Source organism: Anguilla anguilla, chromosome 15, assembly GCF_013347855.1.
Source record: "Anguilla anguilla isolate fAngAng1 chromosome 15, fAngAng1.pri, whole genome shotgun sequence".
Lineage (NCBI taxonomy): Eukaryota > Metazoa > Chordata > Actinopteri > Anguilliformes > Anguillidae > Anguilla > Anguilla anguilla.
In genome coordinates, this window is record NC_049215.1 from 34,837,538 (window position 1) to 34,856,121 (window position 18,584).

The 18,584-nt window shown below is 43.2% G+C and overlaps 2 protein-coding genes across 4 annotated transcripts; both read right to left on the bottom strand.

Annotated features, from left to right (window-relative positions):
- Positions 1-229: 229 nt before the first annotated feature.
- On the bottom strand, positions 230-6,355 carry slc25a6 (solute carrier family 25 member 6). The gene is made up of 4 exons (XM_035393256.1): positions 6,012-6,355; positions 3,400-3,886; positions 1,930-2,070; positions 230-679 (listed from the first exon to the last, which is right to left on the bottom strand). Exons 1-4 carry the CDS (start codon positions 6,120-6,122, stop codon positions 522-524), a joined length of 897 nt encoding a protein of 298 aa, XP_035249147.1. The 5' UTR covers positions 6,123-6,355; the 3' UTR covers positions 230-521.
- An 802-nt stretch (positions 6,356-7,157) lies between these two features.
- asmtl (acetylserotonin O-methyltransferase-like) lies at positions 7,158-17,798 on the bottom strand. 3 transcript variants are annotated; one of them, XM_035393227.1, is made up of 14 exons: positions 17,603-17,798; positions 16,254-16,385; positions 16,006-16,137; positions 15,503-15,550; positions 14,394-14,458; positions 13,533-13,597; positions 12,819-12,927; positions 12,058-12,409; positions 11,550-11,736; positions 11,076-11,248; positions 10,224-10,356; positions 9,543-9,686; positions 9,061-9,183; positions 7,158-8,826 (listed from the first exon to the last, which is right to left on the bottom strand). In XM_035393227.1, the coding sequence occupies exons 2-14, from the start codon at positions 16,344-16,346 to the stop codon at positions 8,621-8,623; spliced, it is 1,830 nt and encodes a 609-aa protein (XP_035249118.1). In that variant the 5' UTR covers positions 16,347-16,385; positions 17,603-17,798; the 3' UTR covers positions 7,158-8,620. The 3 variants fall into 3 exon arrangements, with proteins under 3 accessions (XP_035249118.1, XP_035249120.1, XP_035249119.1); XM_035393229.1 differs by having other exon boundaries at positions 11,562-11,736; positions 17,603-17,797; XM_035393228.1 differs by lacking the exon at positions 17,603-17,798 and adding an exon at positions 16,829-16,854.
- Positions 17,799-18,584: the final 786 nt, after the last annotated feature.

Sequence of the window (18,584 nt, forward strand, 5' to 3'; positions counted from 1 at the left end):
CTCAAACAGCAGAGCCAATATTTTAGAAATTAATCTTTACTGTACATGGAGCACCATCTAGAGGAGGAATACTCTCATTGCAAGAAACAGTGACACTGTAGAACTGTTCAGACATGCACTATTGTACTGTACTCTGGACATCAGTATATGGATTTTAAGCATTACTGATAAAAAACAAAAAAAACAATGACGTTCATTAAATTAATGTAAAAATTCAGAAATCTGTTGGCTTCTTTCCCCAATATTTTTATTATCTTTGAATGCCCCAGGTCAAAAGAACTTGCGTTCCTGACAGTTGTGCAAAAAAGGTCAACAGAACAAAAATTAAGTACATAGTGCCTAAAACGGAAAGTTCACAGGTCAACAATTTGAGGACGTTGTTGGCCACTACAGCTAAATATGACCAGGACCCCAGATATACTCTACTGGAAATGAGGGACTTGGTGTGAGTGTAACAGGCCTCAGTAGTACCAGGTATTCTTATATTCTTTATTGTCCGAGCTACTGAAGGGGGGTTTAACCTAGACATATTTTTTGAACTCGTCGTACAGGACCAGCACGAAGGCCCCCCCCATGCCGCGCAGCACGTTGGACAGGGCGCCCTTGAAGAACGCTTTGCCGCCTTCGTCCCGCGCTATCTTCCGCCAGCAGTCCAGCGTGCCGGAGTACATGATGTCCGCTGTGTGGAGAGAGAGAGGCCCCAAATCAGGTTTGACCCTCCGAAGAGCAGATTTTTTTTTAGAATGTTTTTTTCAGTGTTCTAGAACTCCATTGCATTCAGTTACCAGCAGTGATTGTGACGTCAGCATTAGAATGTTCTGTTAAGACAACATTCTAATTGCATATTTGTGACCTCACACCTTAAAGGGATAATGGAAGCATAATTCACCAGGAGGAATTATCCGTGTGCGCTGTGCACATGTTGTGTGCAACAGCGGTCATGCAGGGTATGATTAAGTGTGTCTCACAGGCACTGAAAGACAGAGGCTGCGCATTGGAAGACAAGGTTTATACGCTGTGTACCATCGAATAGTAGCTGTGTAGTTTGTGACAGAGTGTATGTATTGTGGCATAGTGCTTAAAGCCACAGTATATTCAATCTGAGAATCAGGAGCTGCATTTACAGCCTGAATTCAGATAACCCTGTCAACATGCAATCAGTAAAAGTGTTGAATGTGTAAGTTGCCTAGAAAAAGGCAGTTGCTATGTAAATACATAATGAAATGTGAGAACTTTTTCTAATTTCAGACATACAAATTATTTATTATACACACTTCTAGTGAGTATAATAAAGTACTGAGTTGAGTACGAATATTCAAAGGTTTGTGCACTAGTACTGTATTCAGTTACAATGGACAACTGAGAGCTGTTATTTTACCATAGCCATATAAATGCTTTCTGGGGTGGGGTGGGGGGGGGGTCTCATCTTCATTCTTAGCAGGTGCAAACTATTCGGTTCAGATTTTATCTCGTCACGTTAAATGTTAGCGATGCAGCCTTCAGTGAGACAGTGATGCATCGCAACAGCAAGTAAAACGCATTTCTGATCTCCTCGATTTAAGCCGTGCGAAATCACACCACTATCACAGCAGTGTACCCAGGAGAGGTTATTAAATCACGGCGAGGTGCTGTAAGGCAGGGGCACACAACTCCGGTCCTGGAGAGCCTATCCACGTGCCGGGTTTTGTTCCAACCGATTACCTTCGTTTCAGTTTTCTGACAGCTCTATAAAATATGCACATTCGCTTCCGTACTTCAGCACAGTTAAACCTTTAGGATGCACCTGCAGTCTGTGGCTACGTCTGGCGCTTTTAAAACGTTCACAGATGTCGGAGCGAGACAGGACTGAGCTAATTAAACGCAGAGCAGAAGCTGGCGCACGGTCCTGAGACGGATCGGTGTCTGGCAGGTCGCCGCGGTGACCGTTACCTTGTTTACGGCCGGACTGCATCATCATGCGACGCCTCACGGTGTCGAAGGGGTACGACACCACGCCCGCCACGGCTGTGACGCTCTGTGCGATCATCCAGCTCACCATGATGTGAGTGTTCTTGGGATCCGGAAGCATGCCTACCAGAACCAAAAAAAAAAAAAGAGAAAAGATGTTCACAACTGTCACACTTGACTGCTTTGAGATTTAGTGATTTTTTTCTTTACTTGTTTATTCACGCCTATCCTTTCTAATTAGCATGTGGTCACCAATTACCCACAACAAGTGCGTCAGCATTTTGTCACTTTTTTTTATAAAATACACTTCATATTACTCTGATCTTAATGCCCGTTATTCTTTATTTGCTAGAATAAAAACTTTCTCATGAAAGTTTGGATAACTGTTTCTGCCTTACGTCGGTACAATTGTATTTAATATCACACATAATACGTTTATGTTGTATTATTTATCATTAATAAATTGCCAATCTTAATACAAAAAATATGGATTTAGCTTTATCTTGTAAACTACACACTTTGGATCACATTATATTTGAGGAATGGTAGCATACATCAAATAGGCAAAAGCCATGCTTCATCTGTCAGTTATGAATTATGACAGGAGTCACAACTTTCAGGACAACATGCTCCACAGTTGGGAAGTAGTAGCTGCGAAGCAGTTGTGTAGTTGTGCAGTTGTGTAGAACGATGGAATTACACAGTGTCTGTAATGGACTGCTACTCTACAGACAGAAATAACACGTGCTCATTTTTAATGGTCACCACAGGTCAAGTCCTGCTACTTACTGTTCAACGTCTGAGGGATAATTTCTATGCCCAATCCAGGGTCACATGAAAAGGAACTAAATTCCTGAATTAGGCATAAGCAAGGGACAATCTGTGGATGACTATTAGAGATTGACAATTCCAGTGCTTTGACACTCAAATATTCAATGTTTCCCATAATCAGTTATGCAAGCAGTAAAACCCTACTTTAAATTCTCAAGCACTATACAGAGGTTTCTGTGTAAATGAAGTCTCACTCTGGAGAAATATGCATTCACTCCAGCATTCAGGCTGTAAAATATAAAACATCGTTGAACAATCCACAAATCCACAGCAGGGTTTTCTACTTATCTTTTTGATCGCTGGATACTGAATTATGTGGAAGACGGTTTACCCTTAAGGTTTTGCCCAGCCGTAAGATAAATATGTTTCACTTAAGCAGGAACAACAAGAATATGCACACGACTGTATCAGTGTAGAATGAGATAAGCATATAGTTTTGACATGTAATAACTATGTACTTATCGCATATAATGTAATGTGATGATAAAGGGTAATAAATAGTGACTTAGCACAGTGGTCCTTATCAACTATTTCCTCGACAATTTGGATTATATTTTTTCCCATTGACAACCGCGACAAATCAAATAGTTGAACAAACCCTGAATAGCCACGCCCTCTCACCTTTAGCCGTGTCGTAGACGCCGAAGTAGGCCGCTCGGTAGATGATGATGCCCTGCACGGAGACGTTGAAGCCCTGGTAGAGGCCTCTCAGGCCGTCCGACCTGAAGATCTTGCCCAGGCAGTCGCCGAGCCCAGAGAACTCTCGGGTCGCGCCGGCCTTGCCCACGTCGGCGGCCAGGCGGGTTCGGGCGAAGTCCAGCGGGTAGACGAAGCAGAGGGAGGTGGCCCCCGCGGCGCCCCCCGACGCCAGGTTCCCCGCGAAGTAGCGCCAGAACTGCGTGTGCTTGTCCACGCCGCCCAGGAAGACCGTCTTGTACTTGTCCTTGAAGGCGAAGTTGAGGGCCTGCGTGGGGAAGTAGCGGATGACGTTGGCCATGTTGCCGCGCCAGAAGGAGACGAAGCCCTGCTCCTTGGGGATGCGCACCACGCAGTCGATGATGCCCTTGTACTGCATGTCTGCGCTGATCTGTTTGCTGGCATGTTGCACCTGAAAGACAGAAGGTGGAGCAGTTAAACGGGCTCTACCTGAAATCTGTTGTGTGCCAATGTAACCGTGCAGAAACAATCATTGCCAATTGCCATTTAATAAAACATCGTCATTATGTTTTTTGATTGATTGAAACCTTCATTGCAGGGAAGTCCCACTGAGACCAAGGTCTCTCTTTCAGAGCAGCCCTGATTACAATATAAACATTTACAGTGACAGTTTTACAAAACATAAATTACAGTTTAGATACAAGGAATTCACATACACCAAGCGCAAATATAGGGAAAAAACATTAAAAAACCTAAAAAGGACATAAGGCAGGGAATAATGATCCGATTGTCCTAATTTATCACTAAAGGCAAGTACATTCGGCCTCTTTTAGTATCATGCCCATCACTAGTTTCTTGAAGGACTCGATCGGGATAAGGCAATCTAGCTTAAGTTTATCCTGACATTTATTCCACATATAAGGCGCAGATGTGCTAAAAGCGGTATTACCCAGATTTGTTCTAGTTCTGGGTGCCTCTAACGTAACGTATAGACAAAAGGCACACTTTTAGAATTAAACATACACTATATGGCCAAAAGCATGTGGAAACCAGACAACCGACATCTCGTCCTAAATTGTAGCCGTTAATAGTGCGTTAATCCACCCTTTGCTGCAATAACAACCTCCGCTCTTATGGGACGGCTTTATACTAGATGCTGGTGCATTGTTTCAGGGATTTGCTTCTATTCAGCCAGAAGAGGATTAATGAAGGTCGGGCACTGATTGGGCGATCAGGCCTGGCTCGCAGTTGGCTTTCCAAGTGATCTCAGTGGGGTTGAGGTCAGGGTTCTGTGCAAGCCAGTCAAGTCCTATCACACCGTTCTCAACAAAACCATTTCTGTATGGACCTCGCTGAGTGCCAGGGGGCATTATCATGCTGAAACAGCAAAGGGCCTTCCCCAAACGGTTGGGGAGGCACAGAATCGTCTAGAATATCATAGTTTGTTGTGGCATTAAGATTTTCCTTCACTGGAACTAAGGCGCCTAGCCCAAACCATGAAAGCAGCCCCAGACCAAGGGGTGTACAGATACTTTCGGTCATATAGTGTATATGTGTAGGTTGTATTAGAACAAGACAGGTAAACATTAAATGTATTAGAAATATTTGATACACACTCATACTGTAAGTGAGCCTTGTGCTGCTTTTTTGCAGGCCAGTAGAATTTCCAGTAATTTTGATCTTAAACGGATATAGCCACAAGCTGCAATAACACAAGTCAGCAAACGTTAACTAGATAACCAGCTACAGCACAAGTTTAGTAAATTGGGTAACTGGAAAATCAATGTGCGAGGTTTAATCAAGGTTAAAAGAACGACACGGATTTTTTTCTGATTACCTAGGCCTAACTGCTGCAAGCAACAGTAATTTAGACAGAAAACTTTCCTATATAATCAAAAACAATACTGCGCTTGCAATTTTGCTAGAAATTAAATAATCAATTTAGCAAAATAGAGATACAATGTTAGATAACTAGATAACGTAATGTGAAAGCGATTTCTTACTGCATGTTCTCACTATAGACTGGCCGGCTACGAACGAGACAGGCCTACACTGCACTGCAGATAAATGCAGGATGTCAGGACGCAGATGCAATGCGCGGTAGCGGATACGGGCTGCGGCAAGATGTGCTGATTCGCTAGTTAGCACTCGCTAGAAACTGAAATACAATTCTTTTTTTTAGCACACTGAGCAAAAGCGAAAGAACAAAATGTTATAACTTTACTAAGCCAATCTGGCTTGTTATGTTAGCGAAGCACGCTACAATCACAGCACAGATGATGCACTAAACGAGAGGCAAATTAACATTACTTCAATACGACTCCTCAAGGAGAATGCCGAAAGCGTTGCTACAGCAACCTTTAGCGAAAATTAGCTAACCGTTAAACATTTTAAAAGTGTGAATTGTCGAATGCAACTTTGGTACCAAGGCTATAAGCTTAATTGATCATCATTTAGGAGGGGTGTTGCCCTTGCTATATAACGTTAGCTCTAGCTAGCTAACTACATTGCCCAACTAACCGCAGCACCGTAGCCTCATCATCAAACACAGCCCACTCCTACGATGCAAATTTTACCTGCAGCAGTAATTTGACTCTTTCAATGGGTGCTACTGCGGTTTTGGAAATAGCAGCAGCAACTCCACCTGCTAAAAAATCCTTTAAAAATGAAATAGCCGCATCCGCCATTGCAGTCGTGAATTGTGATGAGTGTCCACTACCTAAGCCAACACAGCTATGCTTGACAGTTGAGGATGCGATGCGCTTGGACCCAGATGTGTCTTTGCTGTGACCCTGCTCGTAAAATACCGGACAAAATGGACGCTCTGAATTTCTCACGGAGATTAACACGACCCTCGTACGTATCGCGAGATGCAGAGACAGAAAATGTAAAATAGCTGTTCTTGTACAGTTCTGTGTTACGTCAAATGATGCTCAGGCGTTCCACTGAATGCATAGCATGTTAGGAACATCATTGCGTTCAGTGAGGCGTTCCCAGAATATGTGATAAGGGTTCACTAAACATTGGAGGGACACATTGGATTTGCAAACCAAATGTGCCGGCACATTACTGTAAAATATTGCTGATGCTACAATTCCAATTTATATTCATATATCTATCATTAACGCTGAGTAGGCTACCATTCCAATATATTTCTGTTGTAGTCTCTGTCATTCAAATGGGACTTGATTTTGTATTTTTGCTGTTTTAATTTTATTTATAGAAGTCTCTGACCACCGTTAGTCTTAAGAGTGGCTGGTATTGGGACATTTGGGGATTTTGTGACCTAAAAGCAGACAAGACATTTCAAGTGACCCCAAAGGTAGTTTGTAGTTACATAGCTCTTATGGTTCCAGAGGCTGGGCATTTTATAGCATTGTATAGCTTTTATAGCAACATGAATGTTAGTTTTATATTGTGCTGGTTGTGTTACTTCTTTCCCAGTGGTCCCAGGTTGCATGCTGCACATAGTTCTGACCAAAAAATAAGATTTAACATGATTTTGAAAAAGAATAATCTGGTAATATATACGTACACATAAAAAACCTCTATATTTATATGGTCTTCTGTTGGCCACCATATAAAGCATTTATAAAGGACATTGTACAGGACATTAATAAATTCTGTATAATCATGAGATATTATCTTAATGAATTACCCACCTGCTCAATGCATTTGACATAGCATGATCCACAATAATAAAACACAAACACTTTGTCCAATTGGATTCAGCCAATTCAACTTTATTGTCCACTTTGCTTAAAATGACAATCAGAAAGGGGGGGAAACACTGTTTAGACTAAACTTTGATAGCTAAAATGGCAGTAAGAAAGTTTCTGGAGTGACAGATGTGCACATCTGCAGATCTGTGCACTTGCAGCAGGTTCCACTATTCCCCCCACATCTGCACAGGCATATTCACAGCCCTCTGCTTGGCCCTGCCCTCCTCTTATCCGGTGTCTTTGCCCAGAGCACAGCTCACACTGTCAGACAAAATAGGTTCTAATGGACACTAATGGATTAGCCTGCAGGGGTGCAGGGGGTGTTCCCAAACCTTTATCTGCGCAAAACACCCCTGTAGAATTAGCATTGGGCCGCGGGCTGCTGGGTAGTTCACTCGGTAAAAGCACCGCTTGCAGTGCACGCACGAGTAGGTACGGATCCACGTCGGATCGAATCCGACCTAGGACATCGTCGAACGGCCGACAGCCCTGCAGGGACATCATAAAAAGGGATACAGGGGGAGGGATTCAGGCAGCGGGGATAGCAGTGTTCGTTGCTCAAGCAACCCCTTGGTGGCCATCCTGGTGACCGTGGCTTCCTCTCTGGGCACAGGTATGATTGGGTCTCCTCCGCCCCCGCTCCGTGTGTGTAGCTTGTGGCTGCGGTGTGAAAAGAAGCAGCTGGCTGGCACCGTGTGTTTCGGAGGGGAACCGCGAGTTGTCTTTGCTCCACCGAGCCAGCAGGAGTTGGTGCTAATGAGCACGCTTGTACATAGTTTGTGAACTGGACATTCCAAATTTGGGTGGGATTTCGGATGTGATTTTAATTATTTAGAAAAAAAAAATTAGCATCCTGTGGTTGAAAACCTCAATAAAATGGTTAACGGTTCACAGTACAAGCAGCATTGTAGTGGCTATTTAACACAATGCCATTACATCATCTATATCTGAAATATGGCTACTTGGAATCATCATAATATATAAATATGGGCAATTACAATATTAACAAGAATGTGTAAACCTGACATGGTTTTCACACTTTAATCGAAAGTCAAAATATTTAATTCATGGAATCATTAATACATTAGCAACCTTTTTCAGGTTACCTCTGGTTTAGTGGACAGCCCACCTACAGATTTTAGTGAAATAATGCCACACGTCTGATTTATTTCAACAGATGACAGTGACACAAAGAGGGCCCTCAACATCTGCGTACTTGGAAAAGAGCCACAGAGTTGATGCTTTCCAGTTAATGCATCAGTGTCCTCACAACGTCCCTACAACACAGCAGCAATGTTGAGGACATTATTATTTCAACATTATATTAGGCTTTGACAGGGATGGCTTTAAAATGATGCAGATCATATAAATCACAAAGGGACCGACAGTATGTGAATCCAGATGTGGATGCCATCAAAAAAAAAAAAAACAAACAAATTGGCAGGCACGTCAAACAAAAAAAGTCATTCTCTTATGCAAAGGAGAGCGTCGAGGAAGTTGTGCGTGTGTCTGACGCGTGCCTGGGAGAAGCCGTGCTTGTTCATCTGGAGGAGGTACTCAGCCGCACTCCTCTGTCTCCCCGCGGTCATACTGAGAGCCTGGAGCAGCGCTCTGCTTGGACCGCTCCTCTGGTCGTCCAGGAAGATCTCAGACACCAGCAGTCCACAGCCTGCGTCAATGCGAACGTTAGCGTTAGCTTTACCTACACTTATTTACTCTGCAAACCTACCCGTAATTTTTATTTTTTATATATATATGTATTCTTATTGAGCAGGTTCCCAATGGACAGATTAAGCACTGCTGCACTTTTGAATTGTGTAAAATCTACTGGGAATAATATTTCAATCATTACAGTTAAAGAACAGACAAATAAAATTGAGAGTTTCTCCAGGAAACACCTTACCTGGAGAACATATTGTTGACAATTTACTCAACAGCAGGTCTACGTTCTCATCGGAGAGGTCGTGTAGAATTCTTGCCAGGATATACAGATCTGCTCTGGGAAGATCGTCTGTAATGAAGTCCCCTGTTTGGACATTGAAAATCAAAGTCAGCTCTACAACCTTGTTTGGTGGTTCTCTAAACATAGATGCGACATTCCATATCCAAATTCAAATGCGCACACACGCACATGTACACACACAAGTGCACGCTGATTTGGAAAGCCGATTTGTGGGTGGGTGGTGAAAACAAGCTGATAGCCTGCTAACACTTGTGGCCCTCCAAGACACATTAATAGAGCACAGAGCAGTATTGTGTTCAAAGATTTTATAAATTGTATTCGTACAATTTTCAAGTACGTCTACTGTGCCACTAAGAATAACATTTTTGAGTGTGATCAGCTCAGGAAATAATGACTGTGACTGCTAAAACAGTGGAACCCACCGGCTACGAACGTGACCCTGCTGGTGTCCTGGTGTTCGGGGCAGAACTCTCCGCTCATTTCGACAACCGCAGGCAGGTCAAAGACTGTTACTGACAATCCAGGATGCGCTCTGGTGAACTCGTAGGCCATGGCCCCAGTGCACCCTGGGTAAGAAGAGTAATAACGTTGGGATTTCAGAGTGAATTACGTTTACACGGCAGTTTTAAAAGATCCAGAAGCACTACAATGAAAAGGTGGGGGGTGATTCACCTCAACACCCACCAGTGTTTATCAACCACCTGGGTGACCCATAGAAGTCATTGATACTCACCATAAGTTAAGGTGGAAGTTAATAAGAGGGCATAAGTAGACAGTCAGACTTAGAGTGTCAATGTAGGAATATGACCACGATACCAAGGAACCTCCCCACTCTTTTTTAATAGTGCCTTGGCATCCCTGATGACATCACTACCACCGAGCGTTGGCTCGTCCTGTAGAGGCATTCTCTATCATGTCCCCCTACTCCCTTCTATAATTCCATACAGACCGAGGGACACTGCTTCTCAGCATTCTGCGCTATTAGAGTCCATTGGAGTAATAATCATGTACAGGATTTGATGTGTGTGTGCTGGTGATGATGAAATACACCAGAAAGCATGAGGCGTAAATGTAGTTCATAATAAGCACATGCTGTACTCCACCTCCCAGGTCACACGCTGTTTTAAAGCCAGAGAGATCAAAGGCCGTCGCCACGTCGCCTCCCGTCACCATGGCGATACTGTGCATGCCCTTCATGAATCTCAGCCTCCTGTCCTTATCGCTGTAATGGTCATCCTTAATCAGCAAAAACACACAAATATGGCAGCGTTAATTATGACAGAAGAAACACATCTTCTACAAACCACAATAACCACTCAGCCACAGCTAAGTGGCCCTGCTCTAAAAGGAATTATCAACCTGCAGATTACATTTCTCTGTGCCAAGCATGCCTGGCCTCAGTTAATCAGATCATACAACAATTTCACAGCCGTCAATAGACAATGACTATAGTTACCATAACAGCCCCAAACTCCAATCTATTCGTGTTTATAATATGTATACAGCTTTGAAACACAAAGTACATAACCACTTGGACACTGAAAATATAGACATGCATGTGAAAATCTCAACAAAACACTTTCAAAGTGCAGAAACATTACTCACACACACACGTGCATGCACCCATACACAGTTCATAATCTCCACTGGTTTGTAAGCAGTTCCAAAGAATGTGTGGATCTGGCAGACGCTCTGGATAAGAGCGCCTGCCAAATGCCTGTAATGTAATGTAATGTAGTCATTGTAATCAGTGGCTTCAGTGGGAAACGCTGAGAAGGCCTCACCTATGACTGCTTCACAGACTCGGCAGATAACCCAGGCAAAACAGTTTGGAAAGACAGACAGTGCCTAAGACAGACTGACAGATTCAGCAGCTTTCGCATGCCGCTGCCAGCTCTCTATTTCTGTCGTTTTCTCCCAGAACCACCCAGCGGGGGAGAGGCTTGCAGCGTCACCTGAAAAGCGACTTTGGGCCTCTTCCCAAACTGGCGGCCCCCCTCCAGCACGGCGAGCTCCAGCTGGGTGCACAGGGGCCAGAGGTCCTCGTTGCAGTACAGGATGTACCCGTGCAGCGACCGCTCCCCGGTGGACACCAGGTACCGGCTCACCGCGTCCGCGTTCCTGTAGGCTGGGGAAAAACCCGTCAGACTCGCAGTGCCACGCCACAGCACCCTGCCGCATCTGGGCCATGTCCTGCTTCTTTACGCCAACACCAGTGCTGTGCAGTATCTAACACAGGAAACACCCATTGTGAAACCATGGTTACGCATTTAAAAATCAATAAAACAAGATAAACCGTTGGGGGATCCACAAGGTAAATCTGGAAACAGTAAAGTCTGTTACGCTTTCAGAGAACATGCTTCAGCAGGGACATCTTCACTGCTGTGGAAGCAGCCCAGGTGTGCTGTGTACAGGTGAGTCGGTCTCACCTGCGGTCTCACCTGTGGTCTCTCCACGCTTCATCTTGGTCAGGAGGTCCAGCGAGACCAAGGCATCCAGCAGCCGCTCCGCAGCCTCCTCAGGGGCTTGGATTTTCCCAGCAACCTCTGCAGCACTCACGCCCTCCGCAGAGGTCAGGAGGTCAAATACTTTCAGCTTCGAAGCTACAAACAAACACTGAGACAGACGGAGACCACCGCATGTACGTTACAGAGAGTCCTGGTAATTCAGTCTTCTGGTGCGTTTAGACATTTCACAGCACTGCCTGTGATCTAAACAGGCCTAACACTCAGCAAAAGTGCACATCACCAGGATAAAACAAAGCTCAATATAAGAGACAAGCCCATAAGAGCTCAAAATGTCTTTAATTTATCCATTCATGTCTCTATTACAAAACCTGGTAAAATTTGTGACTTTGATTATAAAGAATTTTTCTGATAGCAAGAACAACTTGCTGAACAGAAAAAGAACACCAGCCTTAAGTCCAAGATACTGTACCTTAGAAGCCTTGAATCCATCCATTAGCTCAACAATCTTGTGCGGAAAGTTAGGGTTACGGTCATCCCCTCCATGTGGCCCAGCAAAGTTTGGCTTGTGCGCAGCACCCCCGCTGGCCGAGCCTGGTACTGCGCCTTCACAGCGCTCGCTGGGATCTCCCACAGTTTTCCGGTTCTCTGCACATTCTGTCAGTTTGCTTCGCCCCAGGGGTTCAGAAGGCCGGTCGTATATCTGCCCCAGTCTCTTGCAGAAGTGATTCAGCGGGAAGCCCACCACGTTGAGAAAGTCTCCCTGCACATACTCCACCAGCATGCCCCCCAGGGCCTGGATCCCGTAGCCCCCGGCTTTGTCCCTGATGGGCAGCATCCAGTGGAGGGGCAAAATGGCAAAATGATCAGTGTCCACAGGCGTAACTTATGTAAGGCGCCTTTGTTTATTATGCAATTCAGTTGTCATTATTGTTAAAACCCACACCACAATCATGGTTCTCTTAAAATGAATTGGTTTCTGTTAGAGCTAGGCTTTGCCAGAATGCTGCTCCGGTTGGCTGTTAAACAAAGTAAACCCAAAAAAAAAAAGCTTAGCAGAGCTAAAGTCTAAACGTCATAAGTCATGAAGTTCACATTCTCCAAAGTGTTCAACAGTGTCCCAAAATGTAACAGAAAAACTGATAAGACTTCAGTCATTCTACACTGTAAAAACCACAGTGATCAATGAAGTTCCTGGAGGTCAAAACAGGCAAACAGTGGAGCTGTACTTACATTGGTTCCCCACTGTGAATATATTCCCAGAGCATCTCTTCAGACAGATCAGCAAACTTTACCTTGGTCTCTTCATAAAAATCATAGACTCTGTATTCAACTTCCCTACCTGGAGAAAAATAATGATAAAGTGCCACACTTTAAAGATCACGCAGGTAGTTGGAATGTGACAAAAAACAAAGGTTCTGTACTAAAGTTATTTTTTTTTTTATATCAACCTGTTCTAATACTTTTAAACACTGGAAGCAAAAATAGATATCTTGGTGTTTTACTGGAAATCCGCAAGGGTCTAAAAACCAGAGTTTATAGCATGACACCGTTAAAATAAATCTCCCGTTAACTTATTGTGACAAGAAAAAAAAATCAAATGGCATTAAGTACACTTTCTGAAAAGCCATTTATGTTTGCGTTTCCTCGAAGATCAATGGAAAAACGTGCTCAACTCAAGCATATTAACTAATAATTGGGTGCTGAATCCCACAAACTATAAATTAAAGGTGTATGGTCGATTCATTTAATCTTTAGATGTGGGGTCGTGACCTCTTCATTAATGTTTTGGCTCATTCAGCACACTGAGGAAGGCTTAGGCCAAAGCGTTTGTGCATGTCGGGCCTTCATGCGTGGATGCAATAAAACAGAAGTTTGTAATATTCTCCTGAGTGCTGTCTGTTTTTCTCTTTTTAAAGTTTGCATTTCCTGCCAGTTTGTTCTTACCTTCCGGTTCCTGGCAGAGGGCAATAGCCACCCCAGTGAATACACTGTGCTCTTTACCGCTCAGCCTGAAATACATTCATTTATGGCACAATCCAGCACAAAATCACATTAAAAATCAACCATTCTGCATACTGTATTCACTTTGTAAAACACACGAGGTCATGCCCACAGTTATTAACAAAAGGTGATATGCATATGTTAACATTGTACTGCACAAAAATAGAGAACTGAACACTCTGCTCATCATGTATAATATTTCTTTTCCAGTTCCTGTAATTGACTCCATGCCACTGCTTGTGTTTCACGGTTCTTGCACACCGTTCCGCTTGGCTTAAATGTCTTGTTACACAATGTTGTTCTAAACTCAGTTTATTGCAGGAAGCCCTATATGATGACTAATGGGGAAGGTAAGAAAGAGAAATTATAAGAATATGGTGACGATGGGGGCGTTGGGTCCAGCTAAAGCACCCGACAGAAAGATGGAGAAGTGCTACTGTTCTGAGGAACAGCCACTGTGCTGCTCAGCTTCTGGACTGCAGAGTAAATAATGCAGAAATCTGCTTGCCGGTTACACATGGTTTGGGGGTGTGTTATCTTTGAACTGTCATGGGACATTGCAGAGATAGGACAGACTTTACAGGTATGATGGGACATTCCAAATGGGAATTCAATGCAATGGGAAAAAAGGTGTTATATTCTGATGATGATGATGAAGACCGTGGTGCTTCACCATGGAGAAGTACACATGAATATTCTCTTAAGTACACAATGTTCAGCCCTGCTATTTTCTAGGAAATTCACACCCAGTTCCTGACAATAGTTGAACAGACATTAAAGAAAGAACAGACATTAAACGCTAACCTGGAAAGCATATTGTAGGCGTCCTGCTTGTCAACTGGCTTCTCCAAGATTAATCCGTCCACTGTCTGAGGAAAAAGTACCGGAAGGAATCTTGACAGGCCAACAGGTGACATAACTCCACTGTGTTATTTCTGCTAACCATCCAAAGACTACATGGAAATCTGTTTATGGAAACACTAAACTGTATCAATTACCTGCATTCAATCCATAATTCAGTTATCGATTTAGTCCAATCAACTCCATTGAAGGATGATATTTTGTTTCTTGCCTGCCTAAGTGAATTGCTTTATGGCAGGGGTGCACAACTCTGGTCCTGGAGGGCCGATCTGCGTGCTGGTTTTTGTTCCAACCGATTACCATCGATATAGTTTTCCGACAGCTCTATAAACTATGCTGCTTCACTCCTGCACTTGAGCTCAGTAAAATCTCTAGGATACACTTGCAGTCTACGGCTGTAGCTGGCGCTTATACACGTGGCAGATCAAGATATGAATGGGCTAGTTAAATAAATGTTGGCAAATGTTCACACAAAATCCTGAAATGGATTGGCCCTTGTTGTGCACCCCCCTGCTTTATGGGAAAATTTTTAAACAAAATCATAAAATGTGACTGATTTGATTAAAGCAACATGCAATCTGCAACTAGAAGCACCACAAAGAGGCAAAACAGTAACATTGCTCTTTGGAAAATATCTGTGTCATACGCAAGTATTTACGAAGCAAGAACAGAGGCCTGTATCACAAAGCAGGATTGTTGGATAACTGGAGTAAAACCCGGAATCCTCCCAAAGCTGGAACATGGACAGAAGTAAAAAGAGCCGTTCTGGGTTTTACGCAGTGCAGTTATCCAGCTAACTCAGTAATCCTGCAGCTGTGATACAGGGTTTTACTCAGTGTAGTTATCCAGCTAACTCAGTCATCCTGCAGCTGTGATACAGGGTTTTACTGAGCGCAGTTATCCAGCTAACTCAGTAATCCTGCTCTGTGATACAGGGTTTTACTCAGCGCAGTTATCCAGCTAACTCAGTCATCCTGCTTCTGTGATACAGGCCCCAGGTGTTTATAAAGGGATGTGTAAACAGGCCTTGTTTTAGTGCCACCGTCACTTACCACTACAGTGTCTGCTCCAATCACAATGTCTGGGGTTTTTAGGTGTTTCTGGGTAAAATACAATGAACAGAACAATCAGCACCAGAGATTAACTGTGGAGGAACACCTACAGTTTGTATGTTTTTTTCTATGCACTGACCACCAAGTTATGTGCTTTTCTCAGTAATTCTGCCAGCTACACATTTAAATTTACAGGTGTGCAGTGTACCAACTGAGCTCAGCTGACACATTACAAATCTTAAAAGAGGAAAATGTAGAAAAATAGTCTCCTATAAGCACACGCTGCAGTGAGTCAGATGCATGTTTCTGCCATTGTAACAGTGAATTTTGCCATGTCTCCTTCAAATAAACACAATGAAACAGAAAATAAACTAAACCTGTTGCAAGGCATATGCCCTGTTCTCTGAATAGCCACAGGCAGGTATTAGGAATCCAGTTTTTTTTTTACAGATTGTTAGGACTGCTGGGATGTAAAGGGGAAACTCCAAAAAGGGGTCACATACACAGGGCATCCTCTTGGCCACCTCCAGAGCTTTCTGCCTGGCTGTCTCCACTGCATACTCATGAGGGTGTTTGAACAATGCCTTGTCCAGGGTCTCTTTAAACCAAGATGGGACGACCTCAAACTTCAAGCCCTGCGACATGGTGGATAGCGACAAAAAAAAATGAAATTAAAACCTTTAAAATGCCAATTTTTTTTATTTTTTGATTCATACATCTATCACACAAGCCCAGTCTTAAGCAGTCTTACCACATTGGTCAGGATTTCCCGCCTCCTGGGAGAAGCACTCGCCAGTACTACCAGCTTGCCAGTCAACTTGGAAATGACAGGATTCAGCACCATAGTGTTTGTTTTCCTCTCTCCTTCTGATATTTACGAAGCCTAAAAGTCAAAGTTGTTGATCAGAAAATAAATATGACCTACATGTATGAGGTTCTGTATGACCCAGATAACACCCTGTAAGCCTACATAGCTTCTAATCCGAAGTCTGCCTGTGGGCTGCATAATTTGTCTGTACCAGCCAGTAAACCGCGCATCGACGGTGAAAGGCTGAATTTGTATCAGGCTGGCTATAATAGCTAGCTAGCAACGAGCATCTGAGCTAAAACCAGCTCCATGTTATGACTTATGTTCTTCGTAAATGATTTATGTTCAGCTCGGCTCTACACTTCACTGAAACCTGGGTGAGGGCCGTCTCATCGAGACTGCATACTCGGTGACCAAATAACAGCGAAGACAATTAATGCAAAAACACTTAAAAGGCGGTCTCAGAAAATGCTCTGGACAGAGGGTGCTGTTAAACAGTGTGTGTTCCCAAGGCTTGCCTGTTTGCTCATTTTACCGTACAAGAGTCCTAGTCCCCATACTCCGCGGCACTAACCAAAACAATTTTGTGAATGTATGAACACAGTAGGTCAAAGGGGAAAGTCTGTTTGATTTGGACAGATGAAGTTCACAAGACAGATAATGCAGGCATTAGCTGTGCTTAATACTCAAACAGCGATGCACGTTTCTGAATTTCAAGAGAACACAGCACAGCAAAAGGTTCCCTTCAAAAAGTTGCGGATGTAGCCTTAAGAACTGTATCGAAAATGTATTATGCAAAACATCGATGGCAGTGATATCATTTAAATGATTTGATGTTAAACACGCCAGTTAATCGCCTTTTCCAGCATACAGACGGACACGTGAGAAATCAAAACCTTCTAGTAAATACTGATCCATTAAAAAATATCTACCATACTGTCAAACCCAGCACGTACAGTTGACAGTATGACAGAGTATGCTCATAAAACGATAAGATATTAGTGGGTTATATCGCAAAGCAACCTAATTTAAATTATGTGTGGTGATGCGAACTCTGAAGCAGCTAACAATGATCCAGTAATATACATATTAAAATAAATAAAAATTGCCTAAATGTGCAGTCAACAAATACCGAACTGTTACTCTCTCACTATGAATGCAGTTGAATTAAGCTGGCTAGGTAACCAGTGAGATACAATGACTGCGTGCAAATACGAATGATGCTAGAAGACGTTAATAAATTAACTCCACATTAATGCACTATTGCACTGCTCAGCTCGGTAAAATCATACCTGCTCAAGAATTTAGTGGGGAAAAGTTAGCTGAAAATGTTCTGTGAACAGGACGAAGAATTTCTGCACAGGCGCATTACGGACAGAGCGAGACAGGAAGTGAATCTCAGGGAGAGACTAGAGCGAAGATGGTGGTGAATATGACAAGATAAAAATGTGCACTCGGGTTTATATTTTCTGCAGTCTATGGCAGGGGTGGCCAACCGAGGTCCTGGAGAGCCGCAGGGTCTGATGGCTTTTGTTTTTACTCGGCACTTAATTGATCAATTAAAGCAGTTGATTACATAGTTAACTCACCTCACCTAGTTTATTTTGTGTAAGTGGTTGTTGTATTTAAGGTCAAAACAAAAACCCGCAGACCCTGCGGCTCCCCAGGACCGGAGTTGGCCACCCCTAGTCTATTGTTTAAACAGAAATGGCATTATTGGAGCAAAATTACTTTTTTTGCTTTATGTATCTGCGTCTGCTAATCTTAACAACAACAAAAAAAAAAAGCTCGATAGGTTACATTACAGCTGGGTGATTTTGTGAAGCATGTAGCCTACAATTTCAAATGTGACAAAATGTTAGTATTATTTCAGGCAGATTACTCTGTCACTCTATAGCAGTGGTGTCAAACTCGTTGCCATGGAGGGCCATGTGTATGCAGGTTTTCATTCCAGCCTCAGATCTTGATTATATAATTAGTTAAATTATTTGCTGAATTAGGGATGCAGGTTTGTGCACAATGGTGACCCGACGTCTATGGTGACCCGCATTGTCTAAATAAAAATTTTCTTATATTCTGTGCTTCAATGCAGTTAAACGCATATGGCTGAATGAGTAATTGGACTCAATTAAGGCAGCATTAATTGGTTGGAATGAAAACCTGCATACACACGGCCCTCCATGGCAACGAGTTTGACACCACTGCTCTATAGCCTAGCTAAATATGGTAAATGGGGTCTGCCTGCTTGACATACTAAGATAACACAGCATGATG

Bases quoted from the DNA above. Each gene is read 5' to 3' on its own strand.
- asmtl (XM_035393227.1), bottom strand. From the start codon at position 16,346: ATGGTGCTGAATCCTGTCATTTCCAAGTTGACTGGCAAGCTGGTAGTA. The intron at 10,357-11,075 runs GTGACGCTGCAA...TTGCTGATTAAG, and splicing joins GGCCCAAAGTCGCTTTTCAG to GATGACCATTACAGCGATAA. The intron at 9,184-9,542 runs GTGGGTTCCACT...ATGTCCAAACAG, and splicing joins CAGGGTCACGTTCGTAGCCG to GGGACTTCATTACAGACGAT.
- slc25a6 (XM_035393256.1), bottom strand. From the start codon at position 6,122: ATGGCGGATGCGGCTATTTCATTTTTAAAGGATTTTTTAGCAGGTGGA. The intron at 2,071-3,399 runs GTGAGAGGGCGT...TGGTTCTGGTAG, and splicing joins CGTCTACGACACGGCTAAAG to GCATGCTTCCGGATCCCAAG. The intron at 680-1,929 runs GTAACGGTCACC...CTCTCCACACAG, and splicing joins GCAGTCCGGCCGTAAACAAG to CGGACATCATGTACTCCGGC.